General features: G+C 44.1%; 1 protein-coding gene across 6 annotated transcripts in view; it reads left to right on the plus strand.

Moving 5' to 3' along the window:
- PRKCA (protein kinase C alpha) overlaps window positions 1–26,677 on the plus strand; it is a 404,670-nt gene that overhangs the window by 297,392 nt on the left and 80,601 nt on the right. For all 6 annotated transcript variants that reach the window (XM_023652179.2, XM_023652178.2, XM_070226042.1 and 3 more), the window contains 3 exons: window positions 18,571–18,727; window positions 19,791–19,925; window positions 20,183–20,279. In XM_023652179.2, the coding sequence (XP_023507947.1) occupies window positions 18,571–18,727; window positions 19,791–19,925; window positions 20,183–20,279 (389 nt within the window). The remainder of the gene's footprint in view (window positions 1–18,570; window positions 18,728–19,790; window positions 19,926–20,182; window positions 20,280–26,677) is intronic.

Genomic DNA, 26,677 nt, shown 5'->3' on the forward strand with positions numbered 1-26,677 from the left:
CAGAAATGCAGGACAAAGGCTGGTCTTGTAAGTCTAGAAACCCTCTGTCTCCTGCAAAGGTCTTCACAAAGCCTGCTCTGATCCATTGTTGATGGAGCCTGGAGCTTGTCGACTCTTGCTTCCCTCATTTCTTTGTGCCTGAGGAAGGGGGAATCGCCCATTATGGCTCCAAATTTCAGCAAGTCCCTTTATGTTAATTCTTTGCAGAAATGCCTTCTCTGAAATCAGATTCTCTGTCTCTCAGATGATCTGTATGAAATAACTCCAAGTCGTAGAAGAGCAGTGTTTATCTTAGAGCCAGTTCTTAGCTTCAGATCTGTGTTAAACCTCAGAAATCATCAGGGAAGCCAAAATTGCAATGTTACTTTTTACTTTTCTCACCACACCCTTGATAAGACTTTTACTCTACGTATGGTTATTTGGCCACTTGTATTTCTTTGTCTTTGATTTCCCTCTTGTTCAAGTTTCCTACAGGGTGTTGAAGAATTTTCTTACCAAGTCAGGAGAGCTCTTTAGACATGAATAAATAAATGATAATAGCCCTTTGTCATATTTGCTGCAAACTGCGTTTAGATTTCATTCACTATGCTTCTCGCAACACAGAAGCTTTTATAAGTTTTAAGTTTTTACACAGTTAAATCTGTCAAACATTTCCTTTTTTATTTCTTCCATTTGTTTTCTTTCTTTCTTTTTTTTTTTTTTTTTTGAGGAAGATTAGCCCTGAGCTAACATCTGCCACCAATCCTCCTCTTTTTGCTAAGGAAGACTGGCCCTGAGCTAACATCTATGCCCATCTTCCTCTACTCTATATGTGGGACGCCCACCACAGGATGGCTTGCCAAGTGGTGCATAGGTCCACACCCAGGATCTAAACCGGTGAACCCGGGGCCACCGAAGCGGCAAGTGCAAACTTAACCACTGCACCACTGGGCCAGCCCCTCCAGCACATTCTTAACCTCTACACTGAACTGCTGCCTGTTGTGTGTGGCTTTGCTTCTGTTACCACTTCTGCTTCCTTGTTATTTGTTTTGTTTTCAGTCTTTTGTTACACTGTGTTTTGTTTGTATTTCTCTTTTTCAGACATTTTAGAAAGTATAACTCTTGCTTTAATTCTACTGAGGACCATCTTAACGATTCATGCCCAAACATTTTTTTATTTTGCATTTCTCTGATCATCAAAGGACAGAATGAAGTAGTATCTTCTGACCCCCTCCCTCCAGTGCCTGCTGTGTTCTCCTCCCTTAACACCCCCTATCACCTCCCATCCCATTTCCCATTTTTCTTACCATAAAATTATCTAGAGTGTGGGATTCCTAATTATTGTAATTTTATATGATTTATAGTTTTATATGATTTATAGTTTTCAATGATTATTTTTCACATTAGTATGTTCAACTGATTTTAATGATTACTGCTTATCCTCATATATTATGACTTCTCCATTCTTGGACTTTTACTTCATCTTCATCCTGCAGTCCTATTAGCTTGCCTTTAAATAACTTTCTCAGGAAAGGCTTGCAGGTGATGTATATTCTGAACCCTGGTATATCTGAGAATATGCCATATGAATGGCAATTTGGCTAGGTGAGAAATTTGAGGGCAATAAACTGTTTCTCCAAACTTGGTAAGCAATGCTTCCTTTTCTCCTCAAATTCAGTACTGCGTACAATGAGAAGTCCAATGACAACCTGGTTTTTGTTGTCCTATATGTAACCTATATATTCTAAGAAATAAAAACAAAAGGTATTTGGTTTTTTTCTTTGTAATTAAACATTTTCTAGGATGTTTCTAGTTGTAGACGTCTTTCCATTAATTTTGCTGGAATAGAGTACCTTCCTTTTAATTCAAATGCTCCATAAATTCCTATCATATTGAATTACTGCTTCTTTCTGTTTCTATTTGTCTTCTTTCATCCTTAGGACAATGATACGGAACCTCTTAATCTCAAATTCTTGTGTCTGATGAGCAGTAAACCAATCACTGAGACATCAGTGCTTGGAGATGGAGAAAGGTTTAATCAAATTGGCCAAAACAAGAAGGCAGGAGCATGGGTTCTCTCAAATCCATCTTAACATGAGAAGAAAGCAGGGGGGTTTTATAGAGCTAAAGGGCTTGGCAGGAGGAGTTTCAAAGAAACAAAGGGGCAGTCTTTCCCTCCAGAGAAGCCCTTAGGCGGTCTGACTTCTGGGTGTCAATGGCAGCTGAGGGCTGGTTGTCTGATGATTGCAACCTCCTTGAATGTGTTCTCTTTCTTCTACAAGAGGAGCTCACAAATCCTCCCCACCCCTGAATCACCCTGTAGGTTAAACAAGAAAACTTATTGATTATCTACAGGAACTCTCAGGTACCCAGCTTCAACACTCTAATTCTCAAGTTATCTCCCATTCTCAGTCTTCCATTTTGGTTATCTTCTCTCTCATCACCATCATTTTGTCCTTTGGCCTGCATTCTGCAAGAGCTTTTCAGGATTCTTTCACAGCACTGACTTAATTTTCTCCAATGCCAGGTCTGCTCTTTACTACTCTGTGGTTTTAAGTATGTTACTACAATTTAAGTTTCTTTGTAGGCATTTCTTACTTGCCCACCTCCCTTCATCTTGTCTGCCTCTTTGTATAACCTTCTGTCATTAAAAAAAGTCTCATCCTGTTTGCCTTCCCTCTCAACCTGTTTGCTCAAGTGGCTTGCTGTTCTTGTTTTATGGAGATGGTGTTTTCTTGCATTTCCCAGCAGTTTATATGGAGTTTTCTCAAATATTCTTTTGTGGTCCTTTTTCCCTCAGTAATCCATTTTCAAATGTCTTCTCTATGATGCTATTCCCTTCCCTTTACTCATCAATATATTTTTTAAATGGGCCACATATTATGTGTGTGTTTTCTTTCTTTCTTCATTTTCAAATAAGGAAGGCTATATCCCAATTTGGTGTTTGCCAAAAGATGCTATGTTGAGATTCCTCATTGGCTCTGTCTACCATCTACTTGGCTACTGGTGAACTATCTTCCTTCAAAATTAATCTGGCACTCAAGCTGATGTGTGTGGTTCCTAATCCAATATCAGTGTGTCTTTGCTGGACCCAGGTGGGATCATATCCATTTCTTAGTGTGTGGTAATCACACACACAACCAATGGCGTCCATTTAAAATTAGAATCCCACTGACACCAAGGTTCTTCTTACTTCCCCACCTGTCCATTCTGCTTCACACGTGGGGCTCATAACCCTCAGGATGTAATCCACCAGCCCTTTCCTTCAGCTGATCCTTTGGTTTTTCCTTTGGAAGTTACACTGTGTAGAATGATAAGAGAGAACAGCATTTTGGCCCCTGAAATTAGAGGACCTCTGCAGTAAAGGGATACCTCCCAGGTTTTTTGGCTGGTGAAGACGCTGTTCCTCTGAGCAAAGGGGGAGACTTAAAGAATCTTCCTGCTATCTTTCAGGTGCACAGAAAGGAATGTGCTGTTTCGTGCATCAAGGATGGCCAGACCACTGATAATTTTTTTCTTAATGCCAACCCATGAGGCTAATAGTAGAAATTTCTCTAAGATCACAGCAAGTGGTTGGTCGGTCTCAACTGTGGGTTTCTGTCTTTTCCAAGATTGAGGTAACATTTCAGAGGGACTCAAGAGAAGATTGCATTTCAGAGGTTGCCAACTGGTTACCTTAATTCAGTGTAGAAATCTATTGATTTCTTAATCAGCTCTTAGAATTGCCACTGTTTCTAGAAAGTCTGGTTAATTAGAAGAGGAATAAATCCCTCTTGGCTACTCTCAGTTGAATCTAAGCTGCCCACCATCGTTTCTCACGGTAAACATTATTCCTCTGTTTTCATGCTGTCACCTACTTTGTCACTGTGTGGGTAGCTTTTCAATGTACTGCCATTGGTGGAGTCTGTCCTTTAAAGGCTGAGGCAGAATCTGTTTCACTCAGTTCTGCATCATCTCATTGGTCATTTCCCCTCCAGCTATGATGTTTCTAAACCTTCAGATACTTTAGACGGGACCTGAAGGGCAGCAGAGGCCAAGGGGAGAGCACCCCAGCCTGCTCTGCCTGCCACTCACTTTCCTGGGCAATCTCTAGTGAATTGTGTAATCTCTCTGGAAAGCAGTAGAGTTGATTGGACTGGGAAAGATTCCTTCCACTTTGAACATAAGCTGCTGCAAATTGATTTTCGAAGCATATGTTTATGACTTTGTTTTTATAGTATCACCTGTGTCCAAAGTTCTGTGTTCCCAGTGTGGAGACTAAGTAGCTAAAGGTCCTGCATCCTGGAAATAGTTCCTAGACTAGGGGTCGGGGGTCGGGGGAAGGAGTCATAGGATGCCTTTGGTATGACTTTTCGGGGATAATTTGGCAATATATGTCTGGAGTATTGAATGATTTTGGACCCTTTGATCCACTTCTAAGAATGTATCCTAAGGAAAAAAATCAGAAATTCAGGTGAATATTTATGCATGAAGATGATCGTTTGCTATGTTATTTATAAAGGTGAAGAATTTTGAATTATGTAGATGGCCCCAAACAGAGAGTTGATTAAATAAATTATGATTTACCTGGAAAATGGGATGTCAGAGATTTGAAATATTTTCAAAACATGCTTTGTAATCTTATAAAGGCAGGATCTAAAACTGTATTCATCGATATGAATTGTATAACAATAAATATTTCAACGTAAATATATGCAGAGCAAAGAGACTGACAGTAAATACACCAATATGCCAACAGTGGTTCTCTCTTACAGCAGAAATATAGGTTATTTTAATTTTCTTCCTTATACTCTTATGCATTTAAATTTTTGTATGATGAGTACATCCATTACTCTGATAATAAGAAAAAATAAATATTTCTTAAAATCTTCCTATGTTGTTTTTATAGAATCATTTCAGTCTCTTATAACCTGGAAAATATTACTTCTCTCACAACCAGATTCCATTTTCTTTTGCAACATCAGGTCTATAGAACTTTAATAGAAAATTTTATTTTCCACTAACTATAAGAGAAAAAGTAGTGAAATATTTATGATCCTTTTCCAAGGACCCAATGTCGCTCTTTCTCATCTCACTCCATACTCCTCTAAGTTGTCTTTGATAAGTTTTATTCCAGTGGGACTTGGATTGGAGAGTTGCTGATGCTTATTTTCTGGTATATGAATGGCCACCGGATTTACTGGGACAGAAATTACATTCTTATCTCCAAGCAATGAGTCTCACCAATGAAACAGAACATTCACTAAACAGGTCCTAAAATGTGAAATTACTTATGTCCCTGAATCCAGATTTATGTATAGGTTGTGTGTGGGGGGCGGGGGGGCCACTGGATAGCTAAACAGGTGTATTTCTAGTGTATCTCATTCTTCCTGCCTTTGTCTTTGGCAATGAAGAAACAAATATTGCAGAACTCATGGGTCATATTTTATTGACATGGAAGGGACCGAATCCAAAATTCTGTGGTTTCAGCAGACAGCATCGGCAGACTTGACACAGCATAATTGGAACAAATGGAGCAAACCAAACAGCACCAAGAGGCCAGTCTGTTCACAGGATCACAGTCTATTGTTACGTGATCAAAAATTGTTCATCGTTGTTGAACAGTGAACATTTTATTCCTGAAATCTCGAAGAGTTCTACATGGTAATTTTTACCCAAAAGTAAATGGCTCTTTCTGATATGTTTTCCTTGGAAGCTGGAGCCACGTTACATGTCCTTTAGTCTTTGTGGGCTCAGTGACCCTTTCTTCAAAGTATTGAACGTTCTCTGAAAAGTGCATGACTCCTTTTGTCCTGCCTTTTTTCCTCCATTGCAAAGGCTCGTTAGGTTTTTCCTTGTCCAAGAGTCCCTCTAGATGGACACTTTATGTACTGCAGCCGAAAGATGAGAAGTTTGCAAAGCTTTCCTGTCTGCTTTAGTTTTCCAGCCAAACAACAAGACTCCATTGGGCACTCCTGGTTTTGCCTTGCCCTGTGCTGACTCTGAGGGGAGATGCCCAGATAGGATGTGGTGCAGCCTCTGCTCTCAAGTTGCTATCAGTCTGTAGAGAAACTCCAGTGGGCTGGGCTGGCTGTAAAATGGAAGGTCAGAGAATATGGGTCTTGTGCCAAGGTAAGGGCTAGTAGCGCTGGATGGATGGAAGGGTGTGCTCCAGGTGGCCCAGGCATGGGGCAGCATAAACCCAGGAGCACAAGACATGGGTGGCATGCAGATTTCATGTATTTTTTTTTAAGATTTTATTTTTCCTTTTTCTCCCAAAGCACCCGTGGTCCATAGTTGTATATTTTTAGTTGTGGGTCCTTCTAGTTGTGGCATGTGGGTTGCTGCCTCAGCACGGCTTGACAAGCAGTGCCATGTCTGCGCCAAGGATTTGAACTGGCGAAACCCTGGGCCGCCAAAGTGGAGCACACGAACTGAACCACTCGGCCATGGGACCGGCCCCGAGATTCATGTATTTTAGCAGAGAGTTACTGAGTGCATTCTAGGGTGCTATATTGGGCAGTAGGGGTTCAAAATACTTAGCAGCAGAGAGACTAGGCTCATTGGTGTGCAGTGGGTCTTTTGGGTTGTATAAATACTAAATGTGATAAGTTGGGTGCAGTTCAATATTTCACATACTTATTCAGTCAGAACCAATGCCAGCTTCTAAATCATGTCACCATGCACTAGGTGAATGTGGAACAGAGCTCGGAGTGTCCCTAAAATTTAGGGAGAAAGTTTAAAGTAAATAATAGAGAACACAGGCTGTTGGCCTCTTTTCTATATTGGGAGCCTCAAAAGTAGTCACTCAAGCTATGATTGAAAATCTCGCAGATCTAATTTCTTTGTGAGAGAGGAATGTGACTTTTTTGTTTTCTCTAGTTAAACAATGCCATTGAATCAATCTGATGAGCAGCGACACGTGGGGCAGCCACCCATGATCAGCTGTCGACTATCCTCTCAACGCTTCATTGTTAACTGTTTGAGAAATATTACCTCCTTTTGCCAGTTTGAGCTCGACCTCTAGTGGGCGCCTACGAACGGGCACCCATATTCATGATAACGGAGGAATGTGCCCCTGCCGTGGCCATGGACAGACCACCTTACTAACACTTCCCACTAAGAGCAGTTCCCAGCCAGTTCTCGCTCCTCATTGCCAGGACCTCTCCCTCCCAGACCTCTTCCCATCCCCGGCCAAAGCTGCCTCTCCCTTTGCACGCATGTTCTGCAAGTGTGTGGAGAAAGGAGGGAGATCCCTCAGTCCTTAAGAGAACTGGGCTCTTAAGGCATACAGCAAAGGTCCTTCACCCAGGGCCCATGAGTGCCCTAAAACTGTCATCAAAACTGTAATATTGTGTTAAAGGAGTTTATGGGTTAAAGAAAATGAAGAATCTCTGGGCCACAGTGTTTTTACATGGACCTATCACCCAGAGTTAAAACCCATGTGCATCAGGAACGTGACTTGGGAGCTGTACCTCTCTGTGCCCACTCCCTGCGCCAGCTGGAGCCTGCCCAGGGCCCTTCTTCTGCGGTGACCTTCTGTGCCACCTGATGGCCTATGGCCTTGCTGGTTCTGGTCTTTCGTAGGGTCCCATGCCAGCTTGTCTGCCATCACCTGTGAGACGCCCCACCCTTGCCAGGGCTTATCTCCAACTCACATTCCCTAATCCCAGAACCTTGCCTATTGCTAGACAGCTTGATCGCCCCCGACACGTCTCATGTGAAGGGCATTCGGTAATCCCTGTTCCGGAAGCAATCTGTCACTCCACCAGTTTCCCCATCAACATTTGCTGAAGAGTTCTGGCTTCCTGTACAGAGCTGACTTGTAGCGACGTGAGGGAACTGGCAGCTTCTTAGACACGATTTCCCCTTGCAGCATCGTCAGAAGAGGCCTAAAGTAAAGTGAAAACAAAATTTGAGAACAGGGTGTTCTTTCTAGTAACGTGACCAGGAAAGTATAATCTAGAGGAAACGTGAGAACTTTGTGCTGTGGCTGTGTGTCAACATTGTTCTGATCTAGGAGGCTAAAGGTTTTTTTCCCTTTTTCTACCTGATCCAGCCCAGCGGCCGCTTGAGATGCTCCTGAACTGAGCAGCTAGACTGTTAGGAGGGTAACAGCAGGGCAAGCCCTTAATTCTAAAGCGCAGGTGGATTAAGCAGGAGCCAGAGGGGCCTCTCCCATGCCTGGCTCTCCTCTAATGGATCAGTATTTTTGCATCCAGCGCTACTGGGTGCACATTCCTTTAAAATTCTCCTTTCTGAAGCAGCTGTTGCATGAATAAAGAATGGCCCCATTGATGCTTTATCATGCTCACTGTTTGCACTTGGTCACTGGGTGGGGCTGCGGTGTGGAATGGGCTGGGGGTGCCAGAACGAGGTGGGATTGGCAAATTGCATCAGGTTATGGCCAGATAGGATGTTCCATGGAGCAGGCTGCAAATCAGGTTTGTCTAGGAGTACAGACTACTGTGCCAAAAGTGCCCAATGCAGCCAGGGGAAAAGAAGCAAGCATAAGTACGCATGGGAGATGTCGGCTTCTGAGGGTTCTGCTAAGACCAGAGACAGCAACAAAGGGAAAGGGTGGATTCCAGTTCCTGTTAGACGACGTACCCTGTCTCCTCAACCCCAGCCCAGGACTCCTCCTGTTCAAGAGGCTCAGATCAAAGCAGAAGGAATCAGAAGGAAGGAGTCCTAACAAGGAAGTAGAGACTCTTCTCTCATGTCAGTTTCTCCTCAAACAGTTGAGGGTGTCGCTGTGGAGCTGCAGTGGTGGTGTTCTGTGTCACAGATTAGTAAACTGTGGCCTGTTTTTTTTAAATAAAGTTTTATTGGAACACAGCATTTTCATTTGCTCACATATTATCTATGGCTCCTTTCCCTATAACACAGCAGACTTCAGTAGTTGCAGTGGTGGCTTTGTGACCCGCAAAACCTAAATTATTGACAATCTGGCCCTTTGTAGAAGAAGTTTGCTACCTCTCTTCTACACTAGCAGCTGTACCAGAATACAGAGGCTGCCTTGGGAGGACCAAGTAGAGGTCAACGATCAGGCCCCAGAGTCAGAACTCAGTTGCACCCTTGACTCCATCACTTACTAAATGCCTGACCATGAGCAAGTGACTTAAGATCTCTGTGCCTCAGTTCTCTCACCTGAAAGTGGGCATCTGAGTCATTATTTCACAGCAGTGTTGTGAGGATTAAGTAAGCAGATATAGTAAGGCACATGGAAATCTGTCAGTCTTTTTCTTAAGTTACAATTCACATACCACAAAATCCACACTTTTAAAGTGTAAACTTCAGTGGGTTTCGGTACATTCGCAAGATTATGCAACCATCACCATTATCTAGTTCCAGATCATTTTCATCACCCCAAAAAGAAACTCCTTAATGGAACCTGTAGTAGGCTGAATAATGACCACCCAAAGATATCATGTCCTAATCCCTGAAATCTATAAATGTGACCTGTTTGAAAAAAGGGTCTTTGTAGATGTGATGAAGACTCTTGAGATGGGGAGATTTTGAATTATCTGGGTGGGCCCTAAATGCAATCACAAGTATCCTTATAAGAGAGAAGCAGAGAGAGATTTGACACACAGAAGAGAAGACGATGTGGACTGAGCAGAGATTGGAGTGATGTGGCCGCAAGCCAGGCAATGTTAGCAGCCACCAGAAGCTGGAAGAGGCAAGGAATGGGTTCTTCCATAAAGCGTCCAGAGGGAACACGGCCCTGCCAACACCTTGATTTTGGCCCAGTGATACTGATACTGGACTTCTGGCCTCTAAAACTGGGGGGGCATAAATTTCTGTTATTTTAAGCCACCAAGTTTATGGTAATTTGTTAAAGCAGCCACAGGAAACTATTACTGTCATACCCATTATTTAGATTATAATTTATGCCCTCCTGCTGGCAGAAGGCAGGCAAAAGTTGGAGGTGTATCCTAGTATCTCAACTGAGGTGGGATGGTCTTCAACACACCCCACTTAACGTTGGAGAAGGCTGCCTCATCCAACCTCATTAATTTGGCAGGGCCCGAACATTTTATGAACACAAATATTCCTCCACTCCGTTTTATTTCTCCTGCAGAGGGCTGGAGAATGCTTATTTGACTGGGGGGGAAAAATATATACATATGTGTATATATATAGCCTCATCCAACCAACAGACCTCTCACAGTAGGCGCACAATTGATATTTCAAGCATTATTCTAGAGGAAATGAACACTGTTTTAGATACGTTTGTGCTATTTTGTGCAATGTCATTTTCCTTGGTTTCAATATTTGTTTTGTGATCTTAAAAATCTCTACATTAGTGCAAATTTACCCAGCTCACTTTACACCCACTGCAATCTTCTCTCTGTGCTTGCCATGTGCCGTTTGTCCTAGCATAGTATCTTCGGCAGAGAGAGTACTTAAGCACCATTTCTGAGTATGAACTTGTGGAGCCTTCCCTATGTCTCTGGTATTATGGCCACTGGATGCTCTTGGGCCCCATGTCTCGATGACATTGTGATCTTACTTGGTTCAGGCACTAACCTATTGATTCTTAGGCAGATGTCAACACGTTCCAGAAGCCCAACTGTAGAGGCCACCAGGGACGAAAATGCCCCAATGTGCTAAGTGATTTTAGAATTGCACCCCGAAAGCTACTGCACTCACATCTTTAAATCAGTCCCCTTAGCTAACTACGTTCAAGGCACCAAAGCAGAAATGTCGTTGTATGCACTTCACCTTCCTTCCCACCCACGTCCCTCCGAGGCACACCCACAGCTCAGCCCAACGTGTGTGTTCACTTAACCCCGTGCTCTGAAGTCTCCCTTCCTTCCAGTGGAGGGGTGTGTGGTCTCCCTTCCTCCCCACTCTCCTGGACAAACTTCCCCCATCCCCTCCTAGCTGAGCCGATTTTACTGCCTCTTCTCTGGGACTTTGTCTTGTTAAGTCATTTTTATCACGTAACAAGCAAAACCTGGGTTTTTATGCAATCACAAGCTAACTCCAGTTTGGCTCCCTGTTAGCATTGTGTGACATGCAGGTCATACACCTCTCTCTGCCTCACGACCCCCATCTGCAAAGGGGCCTGGGAAGAGCATCTCTCTCCTTATCGTAAAGAGCTTAAAACAGTGCCTGCCACGTAGCAATCTCTCCAGGAATGCTCTCCCTTACCATGCCTACTATCACCACCATCGTCATCATGTTCATTAGCTTCCTAGGTAACAGAGGGTCAGGGACCTGGTACAGCCTCGATGCCACGTGATCCAAATCAGCCATTCTCAGTGGAAGAGGGAGAGATCACATACACTCATTTCTGCCTTTATGGGCAAACTTCTTAGAAATAAAGTAACCCATCAAGCTTCTCTGGCATTAAACTTATATTCAAATGCAATCATATTTTTATAAGAAATTAACTTATGGGTCTAAAGTTCTTTGAAAGAAGGTGCTATGGCTGTCTAATAATTATCAAAATTAATTCTCTAGGTTTGCTCATGGATTTGGGAAGCCCCCATCACTCTGTTGCCTGATGTTAAATGACACCATGTCCTTTTGACCACAGACACTAAACCCCCACTCGTTTTCTGCACTTGCCTGTCAACCCCAACATTTTTGCATTCGCATTTCTTTTGCTGTTAAGTAACTTCAAACAAAGAAGAGTTTGTGTTGTTTTTTTCTGTCGTGTCAGAAAACATCATTTTTGCTTCTGCATGATGTCGGGTAGGATTGTAGAATCTTGTTTACTCTTGCTTTTACTGTGGAGCAAGGATGGAGGTGGGAGGAGGTCACTGGGTCAGCACACGCTGAACAATCCTGACTTTTGCAGCAAGTCCCTGTTTTGAGCCATTGTCCTTGTTGGTGGCTTTTAAACAGAAGCCATAAACAGAGGTGCTCTTAGGGAGAAAAGGCACTAAAAATAGAGAATTATTTTCTAAAGCAAAGCAGATCATTTGAAGGGCCATTCTGTCCTTGAATTTGGAGGCACTTGACTTTTGTGCATCAGCAAACGATGTCCTCATATGGATATGAGTTCGGCGATGGGCAGGGTTACTATGGGTCAGTGCAGACAAGTTCAGTCTGCAAGCAAAAGGGATTCAGCTGTGTCCTCAACGAAGCTTTTAGTTTGTGTCATGGCTGAATCCTTTGGCATCTCCATGTGCCCAGACAGAGTGCCCTGAGGCAACCTTAGAGGGAGGTTAAAAATCCACAGGGAGGGCCACCCCGTGGCTGAGTGGTTGAGTTCGTGCACTCTGCTTCCGCAGCCCGGGGTTTTGCTGGTTCAGGTCCTGGGTGTGGACGTGGCACTGCTTGTCGGGCCATGCTGGGGCAGCATCCCACATGCCACAAGTAGAAGGACCTACAACTAGAATATACAAGTATGTACCAGGGGGCTTTGGGGAGAAAAAGGAAAAAAAAAATCTTTAAAAAAAAAATTCACAGGGAGGCAGACAGTGAGATGGGTGGGATACACTAGGTGGGTTCAGCGGTGTGGCCCTCACCTAGCTTTTATGTTAGGTGGTGAGCTCTCGAGTGTCTGTTTTATTGTTACACTTTGTAATTTATGCTATATATACACTCTCTGGATCAAGAGCCCATCTGGACTATTCTCTGAATGGATCAAGGATTGCATTGAATTTTTTTTTAATCCCAAACTATTTTGGAACAACTAGGAGCTGACCATTGAACTCCAGCCTAACTCTGGGGTCTAGAAATTCCAGTAGTATATAACTATCCCTTCAATGTAGTAAATTTCTTTACCCTATGGAAACAGTCTTGCCTCCTAGGCCAGACAGGTCTGGTTATCTAGGATGAGGATGATAAAAATAGCAAACACTATTAACATTGATCTTTACTAATAATGGCAAATGTCTATGTAACACTTTGTTCCAGGTTCTCTTCTAAATGCTTTACATATGTTAACTCATCTAATCTTCACACAACCCTATGAGACATACACTATTATTGTTCGTGTTTTACGGATAGACAAACTGAGGAGATAATTTGTCCAGTCATACAGCTCATAAGCAGTAGAGCCAGGTTTTGAACCCAGGTGCCCACACTCTTAGCCACTAAGCTGTACTGAAGAAGTCAGCCCCGGTCTGCAGCCCCTGTCCACGCAGAGCGAGCCTGTCACTGTATGTCCTCAGATGCACATTAGACGGTCACTTGACTGCAAGTTTCTGTGGGTATAGCTTGCCTCTCCCCAAGAAAGCATGGCAGCTGTTTCTTCCTGCCCACCTGCCTGCCAGCGTCCACACCTCCATGTTTCCCACATCAACCAGGCCCTTGGCAAAATCCCTGACTTCATTCCTAAGTGTTGGCTATGCCGTCTACCCTGGGGCATCTTTGATGTAGCTAAGGCTGGCCACTGCTCAGAGCTCATGGTGAGACAGCCATGTGCCTAAACACTTATTCGAAACTCCCGTGTTCTGAGCTCGCCTGGCCTCCCAGATCAGGTATCTCTGGGGCACCAGGGAGGGATTTCACAAGCTTCATAATCTTATTTGAATAGATTTTGTCCAGAAATGACATCTTACATTATCAGGAAATTATATAACCTTTCAACCTGGGCTGGTTTTTCTCAGTGCTGGGCTTGACAGCTGATCATTTCGAAATAGGCACCTGAAACCAAAAGCTGGTAATATAATTAGTATTCTGTATTTCTGTTAAAGTTCTCAAATTACAGAGCAGACTTTCGTTCTGAAACGGCCAATACCATGGCACAGATGTATTTCTTCAGCAGATGTGCCCGTCTCACAGAGGCTGCTGAGAGGCGAGGGAAAAGCGTCACTACCCCGTGCATCCCACCGTGGCGCCCTGGGCCCTTTTGGGCCGACCCTGGGGAGCACAGTCGGCGCTGCTGCAGCTGAGTGAGCAAGGGAAATGCGTGGCTTCTGTGCTGCTGTGTTTAGAGACCGTCTGCCTTTCAGAACTTGAGCCGGCATGATAGAGCTTTACCTCTCAAAAAAGGCTCATTCTCAAGACTTTATCAAAGTATCATGATTTTTTTCCCATCTTAATTCTGTGAGTCAAAACAGTTTGGTTCTTGTAGAAGATGAAAGACAAGGAATGACCCATGGGACCTGTGCTGGGTCTGTTCCTGGACCTACTGGTACTTTTAGACTGAAAATATTCCAGGCCCTTAATGCCTCAGAATTGTCATTCCCGCCAACATGCTTCCCACGTGTGGGGCGGGACCGCTGATGGGCTATGACTTTTGGTCGTACACTAGATGATTTCTGAAGGTACTGAACTGACATTAAAAAGCATTAAATTACATGGTGAGAAAGTTATTCCCTTTTCAATTTTCTTCCAATCTTCGTTGTAACAGAGAAAGACTCTATCTAGCACTAGAATATCCTTAACATTCGAACGCTTGTTGATTTCCCCTTTGTAACTGAGAGCAGGCCTCAGGCAACTGTAGCAGCTGGAAATAAGGAACACTCAGATTTTCGTGGCATTAATTTTTTCCTGATTACTTTCTATTTATGGCAGACCAACTTAGTTTTCTATGTACCAGAGTGATAAATTTTTAAATGTTAAGTGTTAAAATCTGAGTAAATTCTTTTCAAAATGTGAAGAAGAATCTAAGTCCTCAAATGATGTCAGTGATGCTGGTCCAGGGACCACACTTTGAGGACGACTGCCAGGTGCATTGAATGGCTTCACATAATACTGAAGCTTACAAGATGCTAATGTCTGGGCCTCAGCCTGGACAAATTAAGGACTCTGGGTCTGGGGCCCAGGTATCTGTATTTGACTAAAACACCCAGGTGTTTGCAGTGTGCTGCTAAGGTGGACAACCGCTGCCCTAATGTACCCAGCCCATGGGCACCTCTGCGAGGGAGCACCCTCACACCCTCTGAGCCCACATCTTCACTGCATTTTTCCCTTCTTTCTCTCTCCTGCCTCGAGCCCTTCTTCTCACTGCCCCACCACTTGTTTTGCTCTTTTCTCTTTCCTAGCTTCCCCTCTCCCAGCTTCCCTATACCTGCTCCTGTCAGTGACACCCTCCAGCACTGCTGCTTAGTTTAAGACATTGCTAACACCATGCAGTTGCAACCACATTAGAAAATTTCCACATTACGTTGTTCTTCCCAGCGTCTGCTTGCCAGTTCATAAGCTGTCAGTCCAGTTTCTGAACATCTAAGCCTTTGGGATTGTGTTCTCTGCCAGTAACTTGTATTAACAACACTGATAGTAGTTGTTATTGGGCTCTTACTGTGCGCCTATCACCATTCAAGCACTTTACGTGTATGAACGTATATAACCCTCACAGGGAGGTGCGACTTTCCAGATGAAGAAACTGAGGCATAGCGGGGGTTAAGTATCTTGCCCAGGGTGATACAACCATGAAGTGGCAGAGCCAGAATTCAAACACAGGCTGCCTGGCTGCAGAGCCCACCTTCTGAGCAGATGGGACCCTTGGTTGGTTGTTCCCAGTCCTGATTCAGGCGTCCCGGCACGCAGTGAGTCACTCGTCAGGCGGGTGGTTCTCCTCTGCAATAAGAAATTGAAATTTGGACCCGCCGTCTGCTTCGCTGACATCTGCAATTGATAACTTTATTTCCAGCTTAAACGATAGCATCTCAGGAGGAAGCCCACAGCTTTAAATTCCATCAAGATTTTAACTCATCACCATTCAGAAGAGATCAGCCTTAAGTGATTTTCTGTGTGCTGGCTGTCAGAACTGTAAATCGAAGATGAAAAAGCCAGCACCCACAATCGTTCTGCAGCTGGCAGAACTCTTGGCAGCCTTGATGGTTCCTCATTAGTTTATCTGGGATGGAGCCTCAGTGTGAGACATTCTGGAACTTTCTCTGTCTTTTAAAAAGTATGTGATTCTCATTCCAGTGCTTAATTGGAGAGAGACCTTTGGCTTATTTCCATTCCTGTAGGAGAGTTCCATTTTGACGCTCAAATTTTTCATCTTTGGTGATAATTGTGTTGCTGTTTTAGGAAACTCGACCTTCTGTATTGCATTAAAAACCTTCTGCCTGAGCCTGGGGGAATTCCAAGCTGGTCAGGTCCCCTGGAGACCTCCTACCTCCTTGAAGATTTTGAAGTTGTGGTTGGTGGAGATGAGCTTGAAACACTGTGTCTGGGGCCTAGTAGGGACTCCAATGATGGAATCTTTTTTTTTCCCTCTTATTCCAAGCCACCAACTGTATATCATTGTGCATTATAAACACTATTTAATTCTTCCCAACAATCCTATACCACTGGAAATATGCCCCTGTTCCTTTTTCTAGATGAAGAAACAGAGGTTCATGAACTTAAGTTTCCTGGTGCTTGAGGTTACATGGTGAAGGAGGTAGGATTTGAAAGCTGGTCTGCTGAGCTGCAGAGCCCATGCATGCTTGTTTATGTTCTGTCTACTCACAGTTGGGTGAGGTTAGATATTATGAGAAAAAAAATCCCTGGAAAGCCTAAATGGAGTATGAGGAACATATGCTTAGCTCCTCTGTGGCTGGTAGACCTGAGTCGACCCACTCCCCCCTCAGATCATTTGAATATGTTCCCATCTGTCACCTTCCTGTGCTGAGGCTTCCAGGCGAGGAGGATGTAAGGCTGGTGGCCAGCAGGCATCAGCATCAGTGTGTCCCCAGACTGGTATGGGCAATGCTTGTCTGTGACTTCCGCTCTTTGGGCTGCACCCCCCTCATTTGTGTCCTAAGACCCAACATCTTTAGCATCCTTCTATCCTCCCCTCTCTCCCTGCCCACGCCAGCACCCACTTCTAAAATTCTTCCAAAATTCTTAATTTGACCATCAAACCGTGCTGAGGATCTATACTAATAGGCCAGAGCAGTGGTTCTCCAACTCTCTTATGCATCAGGATCACCTGGGAGCTTGGCAGACATCACTGGACCCGCCCCCAGATTTCTGACTCAGTTGGTGATACCAGTGCTGCTGGTCCAGGGGCCACACTGTGAGAGACGCGAGGTTAGAGAGCCAAGTCCCAGTTAGATGTGTACTCATGGTTTCTGGCTAATTAAGGGTCCTGATGGTGGGAAAGCTCAGCCACATTGGGGAAGATGCCATTGGAAGATGGCGAGGAAGACATTTGGGGGAGGCAGGCCCAGGCCTTAGTCCCTTCTCATCACAGTGATGGATAGGGACCTGTTTCATTGGCTTGCAGTGGCTTTAGCCACTCCCACTGTAATAAGCCGGCTGCATCTCTGAGCATGCTTCCCTCTGTGAGTGAAATGGCCGTTCCTCTAATTATTTGATTGCCAGATGGGTACTTCTCAATCTGGAATGTGCATTGGAGTCACCTGGGGATCTTGGTAAAGCGAGGATTCTGAGTTTGTAATTTTGGGGTAGGGCCTGTGATTCTGCATGGATAATGAGCTCCCAGGTGATGTCCCAGGTGCTGCTGGTCCGTGGACCTGCACATTCCATAGCAAGGCCATGGCACACCTGTGGAGCATATTCTGCGTTACAGCTGTGGACATCAATAGCTCTTGCCCCTGCTGCACAATAGAATCACCTGGGGAGCTTTTAAAACCCAATACTTGGGGGGCCGGCATGGTGGCCGGCGGTTAAGCTCGCGTGCTCCGCTTCAGTGGCCTGGGGTTCGTGGGTTCGGATCCCAGGTGTGGACCTGCACACCACTCATCAAGCCATGCTGTGGCAGGCATCCTACATACAAAATAGAGGACAATTGGTACAGATGTTAGCTCAGGGACAGTCTTCCTCAAGCAAAAAGAGGAAGATTGGCAAAAGATGTTAGCTCAGGGCCAATCTTCCTCACAAAAAACAACAACAAAAAACAATACTTGGGCCACATCCCTCAGAGATTCTAATTTAGTTCTGAGCATTGGGATTTTTTTTTTTTTTGAGGAAGATTAGCCCTGAGGTAACATCTGCCGCCAATCCTCCTCTTTTTGCTGAGGAAGACTGGCCCTGAGCTAACGTCCATGCCCATCTTCCTCTGTTTTATATGTGGGACGCCTGCCACCGCATGGTTGATGAGTGGTGCATGGATCCGTGCCCGGGATCCGAACTGGCAAATCCCGGGCCCCCGAAGCAGAGCATGCCAATTTATCTGCTACACCACTGGGCCGGCCCCTGAGCTTTGGGATTTTTAAAGCCCCTCCCAAGTGATTCCAATGTACAGCCAGGTTGGAAAACACCAGCCTTTACAAAGAAAAGAGATGACTCTCTCTAGGAGTTCAAGTACACGTGCAATGCCGTGAACTAGGTCAGCTGGTTGCTTGGGGTGGGGTTGAAGGGTACACCAGTTCTCCTGGAGAAGGGCTGCCATTGGCACCTGGGGATCTTGTTAAAATGCAGATTCGGCTTCAGCAGGCTTGAGGTGGGGCTCAGGTGTCTGCATTTCTAAGAGGCACCCGGGTGTCACAGATGCTGCTGGTCCAGGCCAATGCTGAAACTCAAGGCCTGACCGCACGGGCCCACTTGGTGCCCATTATCTCTGGCAGGGGTGGCAGTGGGTAGCTTTTCTCATGTGGAGGGTCAGAGGCTCTTGGTCCTCACCTCCTCTCCCGTCAGTCGCCATCCTGACGTCCCTTTCATTCAGCTCCGTATTGATGCAGGACACTGGGCAATATGGGTCAGTTCTCTTTTTGTAACATTTGATCTTTCTTCCTTCTGTCTTCACAGTACGAGATGCAAAAAATCTAATTCCTATGGATCCAAATGGGCTTTCAGATCCTTATGTGAAGCTGAAACTTATTCCTGATCCCAAGAATGAAAGCAAACAAAAAACCAAAACCATCCGCTCCACACTAAACCCCCAGTGGAATGAGTCCTTTACCTTGTAAGTTATGTCTTCTCTTCTCAATTGAATTCCCTCCCTCCACACCGTGTAACTGCCCACCTCGTTAGAGATAATGAGCTGGGATTGTTATAAACGTCTTTAAACGTTTCTTCATTAAGACTTTCCTCAGACTTCTGCTAGGGAGGTAGCTGTTGTCAGCCCTGTTTGATAGATAGTATTATTTTACCAGGAATTACGTAATACAGGCCCCAAATTATTATCTATACCTACTCTGTACAAAAAATTGTCTTAGATTACAGATAGTATAAAATGTGCCTCACCTCTTGATGAACTTAGGTTCTTTTGAGGGTTGTGGGAGAGTAAGGAAAAACTTTAAATCATAATTTTTAAAACACAGAATAAGTGAGTAACATGGAAGATGCTGTTGCCACTGAAATGGGAAGATTCCTCACCTTTAAACAGAGAAGACTTCCTGGAGGAGGTGACATTTAAAATGGAACTTGAAGGAGGGCCAGGATTTCAGAGGTGGAGATGGTAGAAGGGAAAGAAGGAAGGAGGTAAGGGGAGGAGAGAGTGGCATAAATAAGTCAGTGGTGAGAAAGCCCTGAGTGCAGCTGAGCACAAGCAAGTAGTCCACTTTGTAACCTAGAACATAGGAAGCTATTTATCTGTGGACAACCAGAAAGGTAGCTCTCTATTGTCTAGAACAGAGGCCAGCGAGCTATGCTCTGTAAAGGGCTGGATAGTAAATATTTTAGATTTTGTGGTCATATAGTCTGTGTTGCAGCTACACAACTCTGCTGTTCTAGAATCAAAGCAGCCATAGACAATATGTAAACAAATGGCCACAGCTGTGTTGCAATAAAACTTTATTTATAAAAACAAGCAGTGGGCCAGATTTGGCCTGTGGATCATAGTTTGCTAACCCCTAGTCTAGAGCTCTGGTTGCCAGGGGGCTGGAACTCTGTTGGCAGTAGGGAGCCATGGGAAGAGAATTGAATTTTTTTTTTTTAATCTCCGACTCAGATCATTAGCATTAGCATGCGGTGTATCCCTAGAAATCATGATCAAGATAACCCAGCGTGTGTGTGTTCTTTTCCAGCAAATTAAAACCTTCGGACAAAGACCGACGACTCTCTGTAGAAATCTGGGACTGGGACCGAACAACCAGGAATGACTTCATGGGCTCCCTTTCCTTTGGAGTTTCGGAGCTGATGAAGATGCCGGCCAGTGGATGGTAAGGAAGCCTCTGAGGTTGAATGTGTCTGTATCAACCAAGAGTTAATGGTCTCAAAACGTTAGAGCATTTGGAGATTCAGAAAACGAGCCAGTTTAAGTCTGAAATGACCGTTGAATATATAGTTATCTGGCTCTAGTCTCCCCATAGGATGCGTTTCAGGAACAGCTGGATAGAGGGTGAAGGAGAGAAGTTGCTGAACCTGTGGTGGCGCGAACACAGCTCTTAACTCCCCTTCTCTCCCTTGTCTTTGAAAGGTACAAGTTGCTCAACCAAGAAGAAGGTGAGTACTACAACGTACCCATTCCAGAAGGGGACGAAGAAGGAAACATGGAGCTCAGGCAGAAATTCGAGGTGAGGATACCAACAGAACGACTGGAATCGCCTTTCGTTTAGAAAGCTTAACTTCAGGAAGGACCAGATTTTTGTGGTCACGCTGCTGAAAGGCAAAAAGTAATTTAAATGTTAATCTTTTCTTTATTTAAAAAGGTAAATGCTGTGTAATCACCTTCCTTCCCAAGCTGTTGACATTCTATGTCCAGGATCATTTAGAGAATGGAAATTGGAAATATCCCAGAAATGAGCCTGGTTGATTTCTGCGTAAGAAATTGGTCTGAACGTCGTGGGGAGACAGGCAAGGTTCTGAGTGCAGTATTCCCATTAGAAAGAAGGGCTGTATTCCTTCAAAGGAGAGGATGTCGTTTTGGCCTTAACTTGGGTGTAATTAAGCTTTCATGCCAGCGTCTTAATTTTTGCTCCACATCTTTAGAAAAACCCAGCTCTTTCTCTTCTTCCCATTGGGTGTCTGTATTTGCCTGCTGTCCTGGGTTTGTTTGTCGTCTTTCTCCCTCCTTTTTCTGCTCTCCTCTCCTCCTCACTTCCCTCTTTCTTCTTCTCTCTATCCCTCCTTCTCTTTACTTACCAGATGTCTCAGCTTTTAATGAACCTTATTTTCTCTAAGCACCTGTCTTATGTTCGAAGGCACAACTTTTAGTTTTTTTCTATTTCTCTAATCACCTGCACTTTGGCTGTTGGAAGGATTCATATCGTAGCTGATTCAGTCTGGGTAGCTGGTTAATTCCTTTTTGAATCTTTCTCCTTCTTAGGCTAGTTAGGATTCCCTGGGATTCCCCTAACCTAGATTATACATGTACACACACGTATGTGCAGTAGACACTGAATGGTTACGGAAATGTTGACACTAATGGGATGCTGATGGGCTTATTTTTCTCTTTCTGTTGTTTCCTTCTCCCAAATAAAATTTTGTCCCCAAGAACCGTATAGGTCCTATCCAGATAGAATGAATTCCAAAGGATGTAAAACCTAAAAATGTTTCGTTATGCTGATATTTGGTTAAAGTTGATGTTGATGGCAAATACTTAAGGTCAAGTGCTGTGAGCCTTGGTGCCCGCAGGAGCACAAATAAGTGAAATGAGTCACAAATAATATAAATAAATAGCACCTAATAGCAGGCTGCAGAATTGAAGAGACCGTAGGGAGCAGTGGGGACTGGGATGAGCTGGTCTGCACAGGCCCTGTCTGAAGTCGGCAGCCACTGCTACTCAGCACCAGTTGATTATTGCCCTGCATGACTGGGGGTCCTGTGCTGTCGTATCTTCCAATTCTTCAAGAAAAGCCAAAATCCACATTTTTATATGACACTCTGATTACTTTTAATATTGGCAGCTAATTAAAACTTACAACTCTGTGTAGGTCAAACACACGTCTATTGCTTTAAGACACAGGTAGGATTCACCCAGTGAGAATCAGCTTACAATCGCTGTTCTTGAAAAATATAGGATAAATGAATAAATTTTATATATATATATATATATATATATATATATATATATATAAAAGAATAATGAGGTTCTTTCCCAAGAAGCCAGGCACAGCTCTTTTTCTATTTGTTTCTTTCTTCACTTGCTTCATTATCTACTCCCGCCTCCACCCCACCGCTGAGGGCAAAAGCCTGGAGCACTAGACAAGAAGGCTTCTCCCTAGAGCCCCGTCCCCAGGGTCACACCACCCCCGTCAGTGATGAATCCTTCTAGAGAGAGTTTCAGGACACTGCGTGCCAGCATTCCTCAGATGTTGCAGGCAGGGGAGAGACCAGAGGAGCTAAAAAGAACCTTACTGAATTTTGCGCTGTAGTGTAGGTCATTAGCCATCAATGGGTCAAGACCTGCTGGTAGGGAACGCGTCTGAGGGAGGAACATTTTTGGGGATCATATGGTGTCACTCTTGGTGATGTCTGAGACTTAGCTTTGCTGGTAGAGAAATATTCGCCCACTTTTTATGCTTCGGTTCTGTGGCTTCCTAGTGAGTAGCCTTCCTGTTTTTCTGGGCAGCGAGTACAGCCTTTTATAAAGGTCAGAGTTCCAAACTCAAAAAAAAAAACACCAGGCCAGAGGGCTTGAGGCCAGAAGTGCCACATTTCTCTCTAGAGGATGGTTAGAGGCCGTGCGTGTGTCATGCTGGTTACTGTTCTTCCTGGGAGAGCCGTGGACTTTGCAGTGGAGCACTAGCCCAAGGGCAAGTGGCATCAGAGGGGAGGGTTCTGGGCTCAGAGCATCTGCATGAGCTACATTCCAGCTTTTTCTTTAAATATCTTTCAGCTTGCATTTCCTAGATGTTACTGGAATTACATTAGCTTGTTCCTTTAGAGCGTTTGTAAAACACACTGCAAGAGAAACAGGCAGCAGAAAACCACTACATGATAGTGTCAAGAAGATGCTAAGAATTTGATGACAACTGTCGTGCTGCATTTGAAATGGAATGTTCAGATCTGTTTTTAGGCAGGAGTTCAGTCATATAATGGTGTCTTGTTGAGGTCTGTAAATGTGAAAGTTGCAGTATTTCCCCACTTGCCAAACTGCTGGGAAGCAATGTGCAAGGGCAGAAAGGTTGTGTCCATTTGAGCCGTTCTGGGTGCCAGCCAGCCTTCCCAAATGGGGTGCCAGTTGGATCAGGGTGCAGTTTTGGGAGCTTCCCTTAACCCCAACCATTTCCTCCTCCTCGGTTCCCAGACATGGCATGGTTGTTTCCCAGTGTCTGCAGACCCTTCTTTATGCCCTTTCTCGCCCTATCATTGCCACTCTGACTGGCTTTCCATCATATTAGTCCTTTCCCCACACACTCTTCCATGGATGCTTGCCTACCCTCTGGTGACAGTTTGATTCAGCTGAGTACTTTTTTTTTTAATTTAAAGTTCAATGGTGGGTCATGATTGGATCAAATGCAACATGATGCTCCTTTTAGGACCAGACATTACTCAGTGGGATCTTACAACATCTAGTTTGTAGGGGTTATTCTTTCTGTGTCCAGCTCTGTTTCCTAGAAAACATTAACCAAATGTGGTTTTCGAATCCTTCCCCAGAAATCATAGTCATTCAGTCTGATGGAAGAAAAACCAAAACGAGCTTTACAACTTTGCCACTGCATTAGTGTTCATCTGACAATAGCATGGAAAAACTTGCAAATTTATTGTTGATTCTAGAATCTTGGGAAACAGAACCATCGGTGAGTGAAGCTCTTAGGAGCCAAGGAAAATCCTAGGATGGTTGGAAATGAGCTTATTCTGAAATGCGTTGTCCCACTAGAGCAGTTCATTTGCCCAAAAGACACAACAGACCAGAACCTTGACCGTAAATTCATGGACAGGGTGTCTGTGGGCCTGTAACCTGTCCTGTTTTTGTCTTCAGATAGGCACGTGGCCCCTGATTCACAAGCATAAATTGTATATTTGTTCATTTTGTTAGAGGTGGTGCAGAGGATGGTTTAGCCTTTGCTCAGCAAACTCTCTGTAAAGGGTCCGGTAATAAATACTTTAGGCTTCCCGTGCTGTGGGGTCTCTGTCACGACTCACCTCTGCCCTTGGAGCAAGAAAGCAGACGACGTGTAGACAAATGGACATGGTTGTGTTCTAATATAACATTACTTACAAAAACAGGCGGCAGATCAGATTGGCATATGGGCCTTTGTTTACCAGTCCCTAGTTTAGCCCATGGACTCTAGAATTAAATCCTGGTTCTGCCATTTATTAATCACGTGACCTGCCTGTGTGTGTTCCTCACTGTAAGTGGGAATAATAGCAGTGTCTGCTTAACAGTATTGTTTTAAAGATTAAGTAGTCGATAGAAAAATCCTAAAAGCATTCTTATTATATAGTTATTCGCTCTTATCATCATCATCATTATCAATGCATTTCATTGGAGAAACTGGGTTATAGGGAGGTTTTTTTTTTTTTTTACTTCTGGAGCTTCCCTAAAAAAAAACATGAATTTTCCTGTTGAAATCATGCTCCGAATAGTGGGCATGTTCTGTCCTGTAGTCCAGCCATATTATGATATAGAGACATATCGGTGAGAAGTTTATCACCATTTGTAACTTTTTTTAATGAGAAAATATATCCTCATTTACATTTAGATGGATTTCTGGAACATAATAGGTGTGTGAATTGCGAACTTTGTGTAGCTGGCAGAGGATCAGATAATCTCTGGACAAAACTGTCAGTGGCTGTCAGGGAAGTCGAGAGCCTGGCGGTGAGGAGCCGGTCTGCACTGACACCTCTCCGTGGAGTGGTTTGGTTTAGGGTCCTCATTAGAGACTCAGAAGGGAGCACATCTGAAAGACATTTGATATAATCGCACCAAGACAAACCCAAGTATAACCACAGGGATAGCAGCTGTTAATGATTCATTAGATTAACAACAGAAATGTCACAGTTGATTGATTACTGGTGCCCTGTTGCTGTTTTGATCTTTCACCTCCTGAGCTATGCCTAGGGCGTAACGCATGACATTCAACTTTCCAGTTGGAAGAAAAGGTATCTTCTGACCACATCTTTTCCTCATTTAAAACGTTTCCAAATTGTCATTTGTCCATTTCCATGGTTATTTGTGAGCTTGAGCATTTTTGCATTGTGTTTATCAGTCAGTTGGTTCTTCCCCTGAGCCGTTTGGGCCAAATCCACCTCCAGAGTTGGGGTTGTCCTAGAATCTAGAAAATGGTAGGAGGATGGGGCTGGCCTGGCAGTGTAGAGGTTAAGTTCATGCACTCCGCTTCCACGGCCCGGGGTTCACTGGTTCTGATCCAGGGTGTAGACCAATACATTGCTCATCAAGCCATGCTGAGGCAGGCATCCCACATATAAAATAGAAGAACGTGGGCACAGATGTTAGCTCAGGGCCAATCTTCCTCACTAGAAAAAAAGAAACAAGGAAAGAAAATGGGAGGAGGTTTGGGAGGAGGAGAAAAGTTGAGGTGATTTATAGGACCACTTTCCAGTCCTTCCTTTGGAGCCAGCCACTTGCTTCCCAGGGTCATATTCCCTCCTCTACCACCCCCTTCTCGCTGATGCACAGCCTTTCTCCTAAGACTTGGCCCCTTATGCCTAGGGCATTTGATTCTAAGCAAGACCTTCTTCCCCAGTCCTGCTGCCCACAGAGAAATTGAGCCAGAAGGGCTGATGACTGTAGCCCTGGACCTGGCTCCCTTGGGCCGACAGCACCCACAGACGGGCTCCGGAGTCGGTGGAGACCACTTCTCCCTTCACATTTCATATTTCAGAATTTAACAAAATAAAACCTAAATTCCCTCATTTTACTCCAGTGTCACAATCACCGTCTCTAATTTGTATGTTTATGACTTTTGGCTACAAATGGACTTGAGTGAACTCGTTCCTACCTGTGGGGTTGCTTGTCTCCTCCCCATGTTGTTAAGTTATTGGAGATTCTGATATAAAAAAGTGGAGCAGCTTTCCTTAGATGAGGCTACACCATTCTCTTCTGCGTGATTATGAGGCTTTTCATTGTTTTCATCATTTGTTTTAGATAATTAAAAAAAGTAAAATAAGCTAAAAGCACCTGAGCCTTTTTCAGTTCTCACTGCAGCTGTCACCTTTGTCCCATCATTGCTGCACTCCAAAATAAGTTAAAATCTAGAATTAAAAAAACGTTAAAAAGCAAAACAGACACATTGATAGCAGAATTAAGATAGCTAAGAGGCTGCACGCTCCGGGCTTTGTCTGCAGTGAAAGATTTCTGTTGTCGGAAAGTAATGTCCCATTAGAAAGCTGGCAGATGATATATCATAAGTAACTCTTTCGAGTATCAGGATTCAAGAAAACAAGATGAATTTATTTAAATTGCAGTGTCCCTTGAAACGTATGTGAGTTTTCTATAGGGAAATGCTTTTGAAGTTCTATGAGGAGAGAAAGTTGTAATCAAGTGTGAAATACAGTAACTGCTCTTGGGTTGTGGTCTTGACTACCACCTGCCATCCTGTCCCTTCCAGCCAGCAGGAGGTGTGCTGCTGGTGGGGACAGTGATGAAAACAGCGGTAGTAATGACAACGCACAGGGGGTCACTGCTGCGCTGCAGGCAGTTTCTCTGCTGAGCGCTTTTACCAGTTTTGTTTGAGAAGTGGTGTTGCCTCATGGCTAAGGGCCCTGGAGCCAGACTGCTGGAGTTCAGGTCCTGGCTCTTCTATATCCCAGCCGTGTGAACTTGGGCAAGTTACTCGATGTTTCAGCATGGTGTTCTAGAAAGAATATACAATTTGGAATAGTTAGCCATGGTTTCACATCCCAGCTCTACCACTTACTATCTGGTGACTTTGGGTATTTAAACTCTCTGATCTTGAGTTTGCTTGTCTGTGAAGTGGGGATAATAGCACCCGCTGCATAGATTGGCTGTGAGGACTAATTCAGTTCATTTATCTAAGTTGCTTAGCTGAGGACCTGGCGTATA

Source organism: Equus caballus, chromosome 11 (assembly GCF_041296265.1).
Source record: "Equus caballus isolate H_3958 breed thoroughbred chromosome 11, TB-T2T, whole genome shotgun sequence".
NCBI lineage: Eukaryota > Metazoa > Chordata > Mammalia > Perissodactyla > Equidae > Equus > Equus caballus.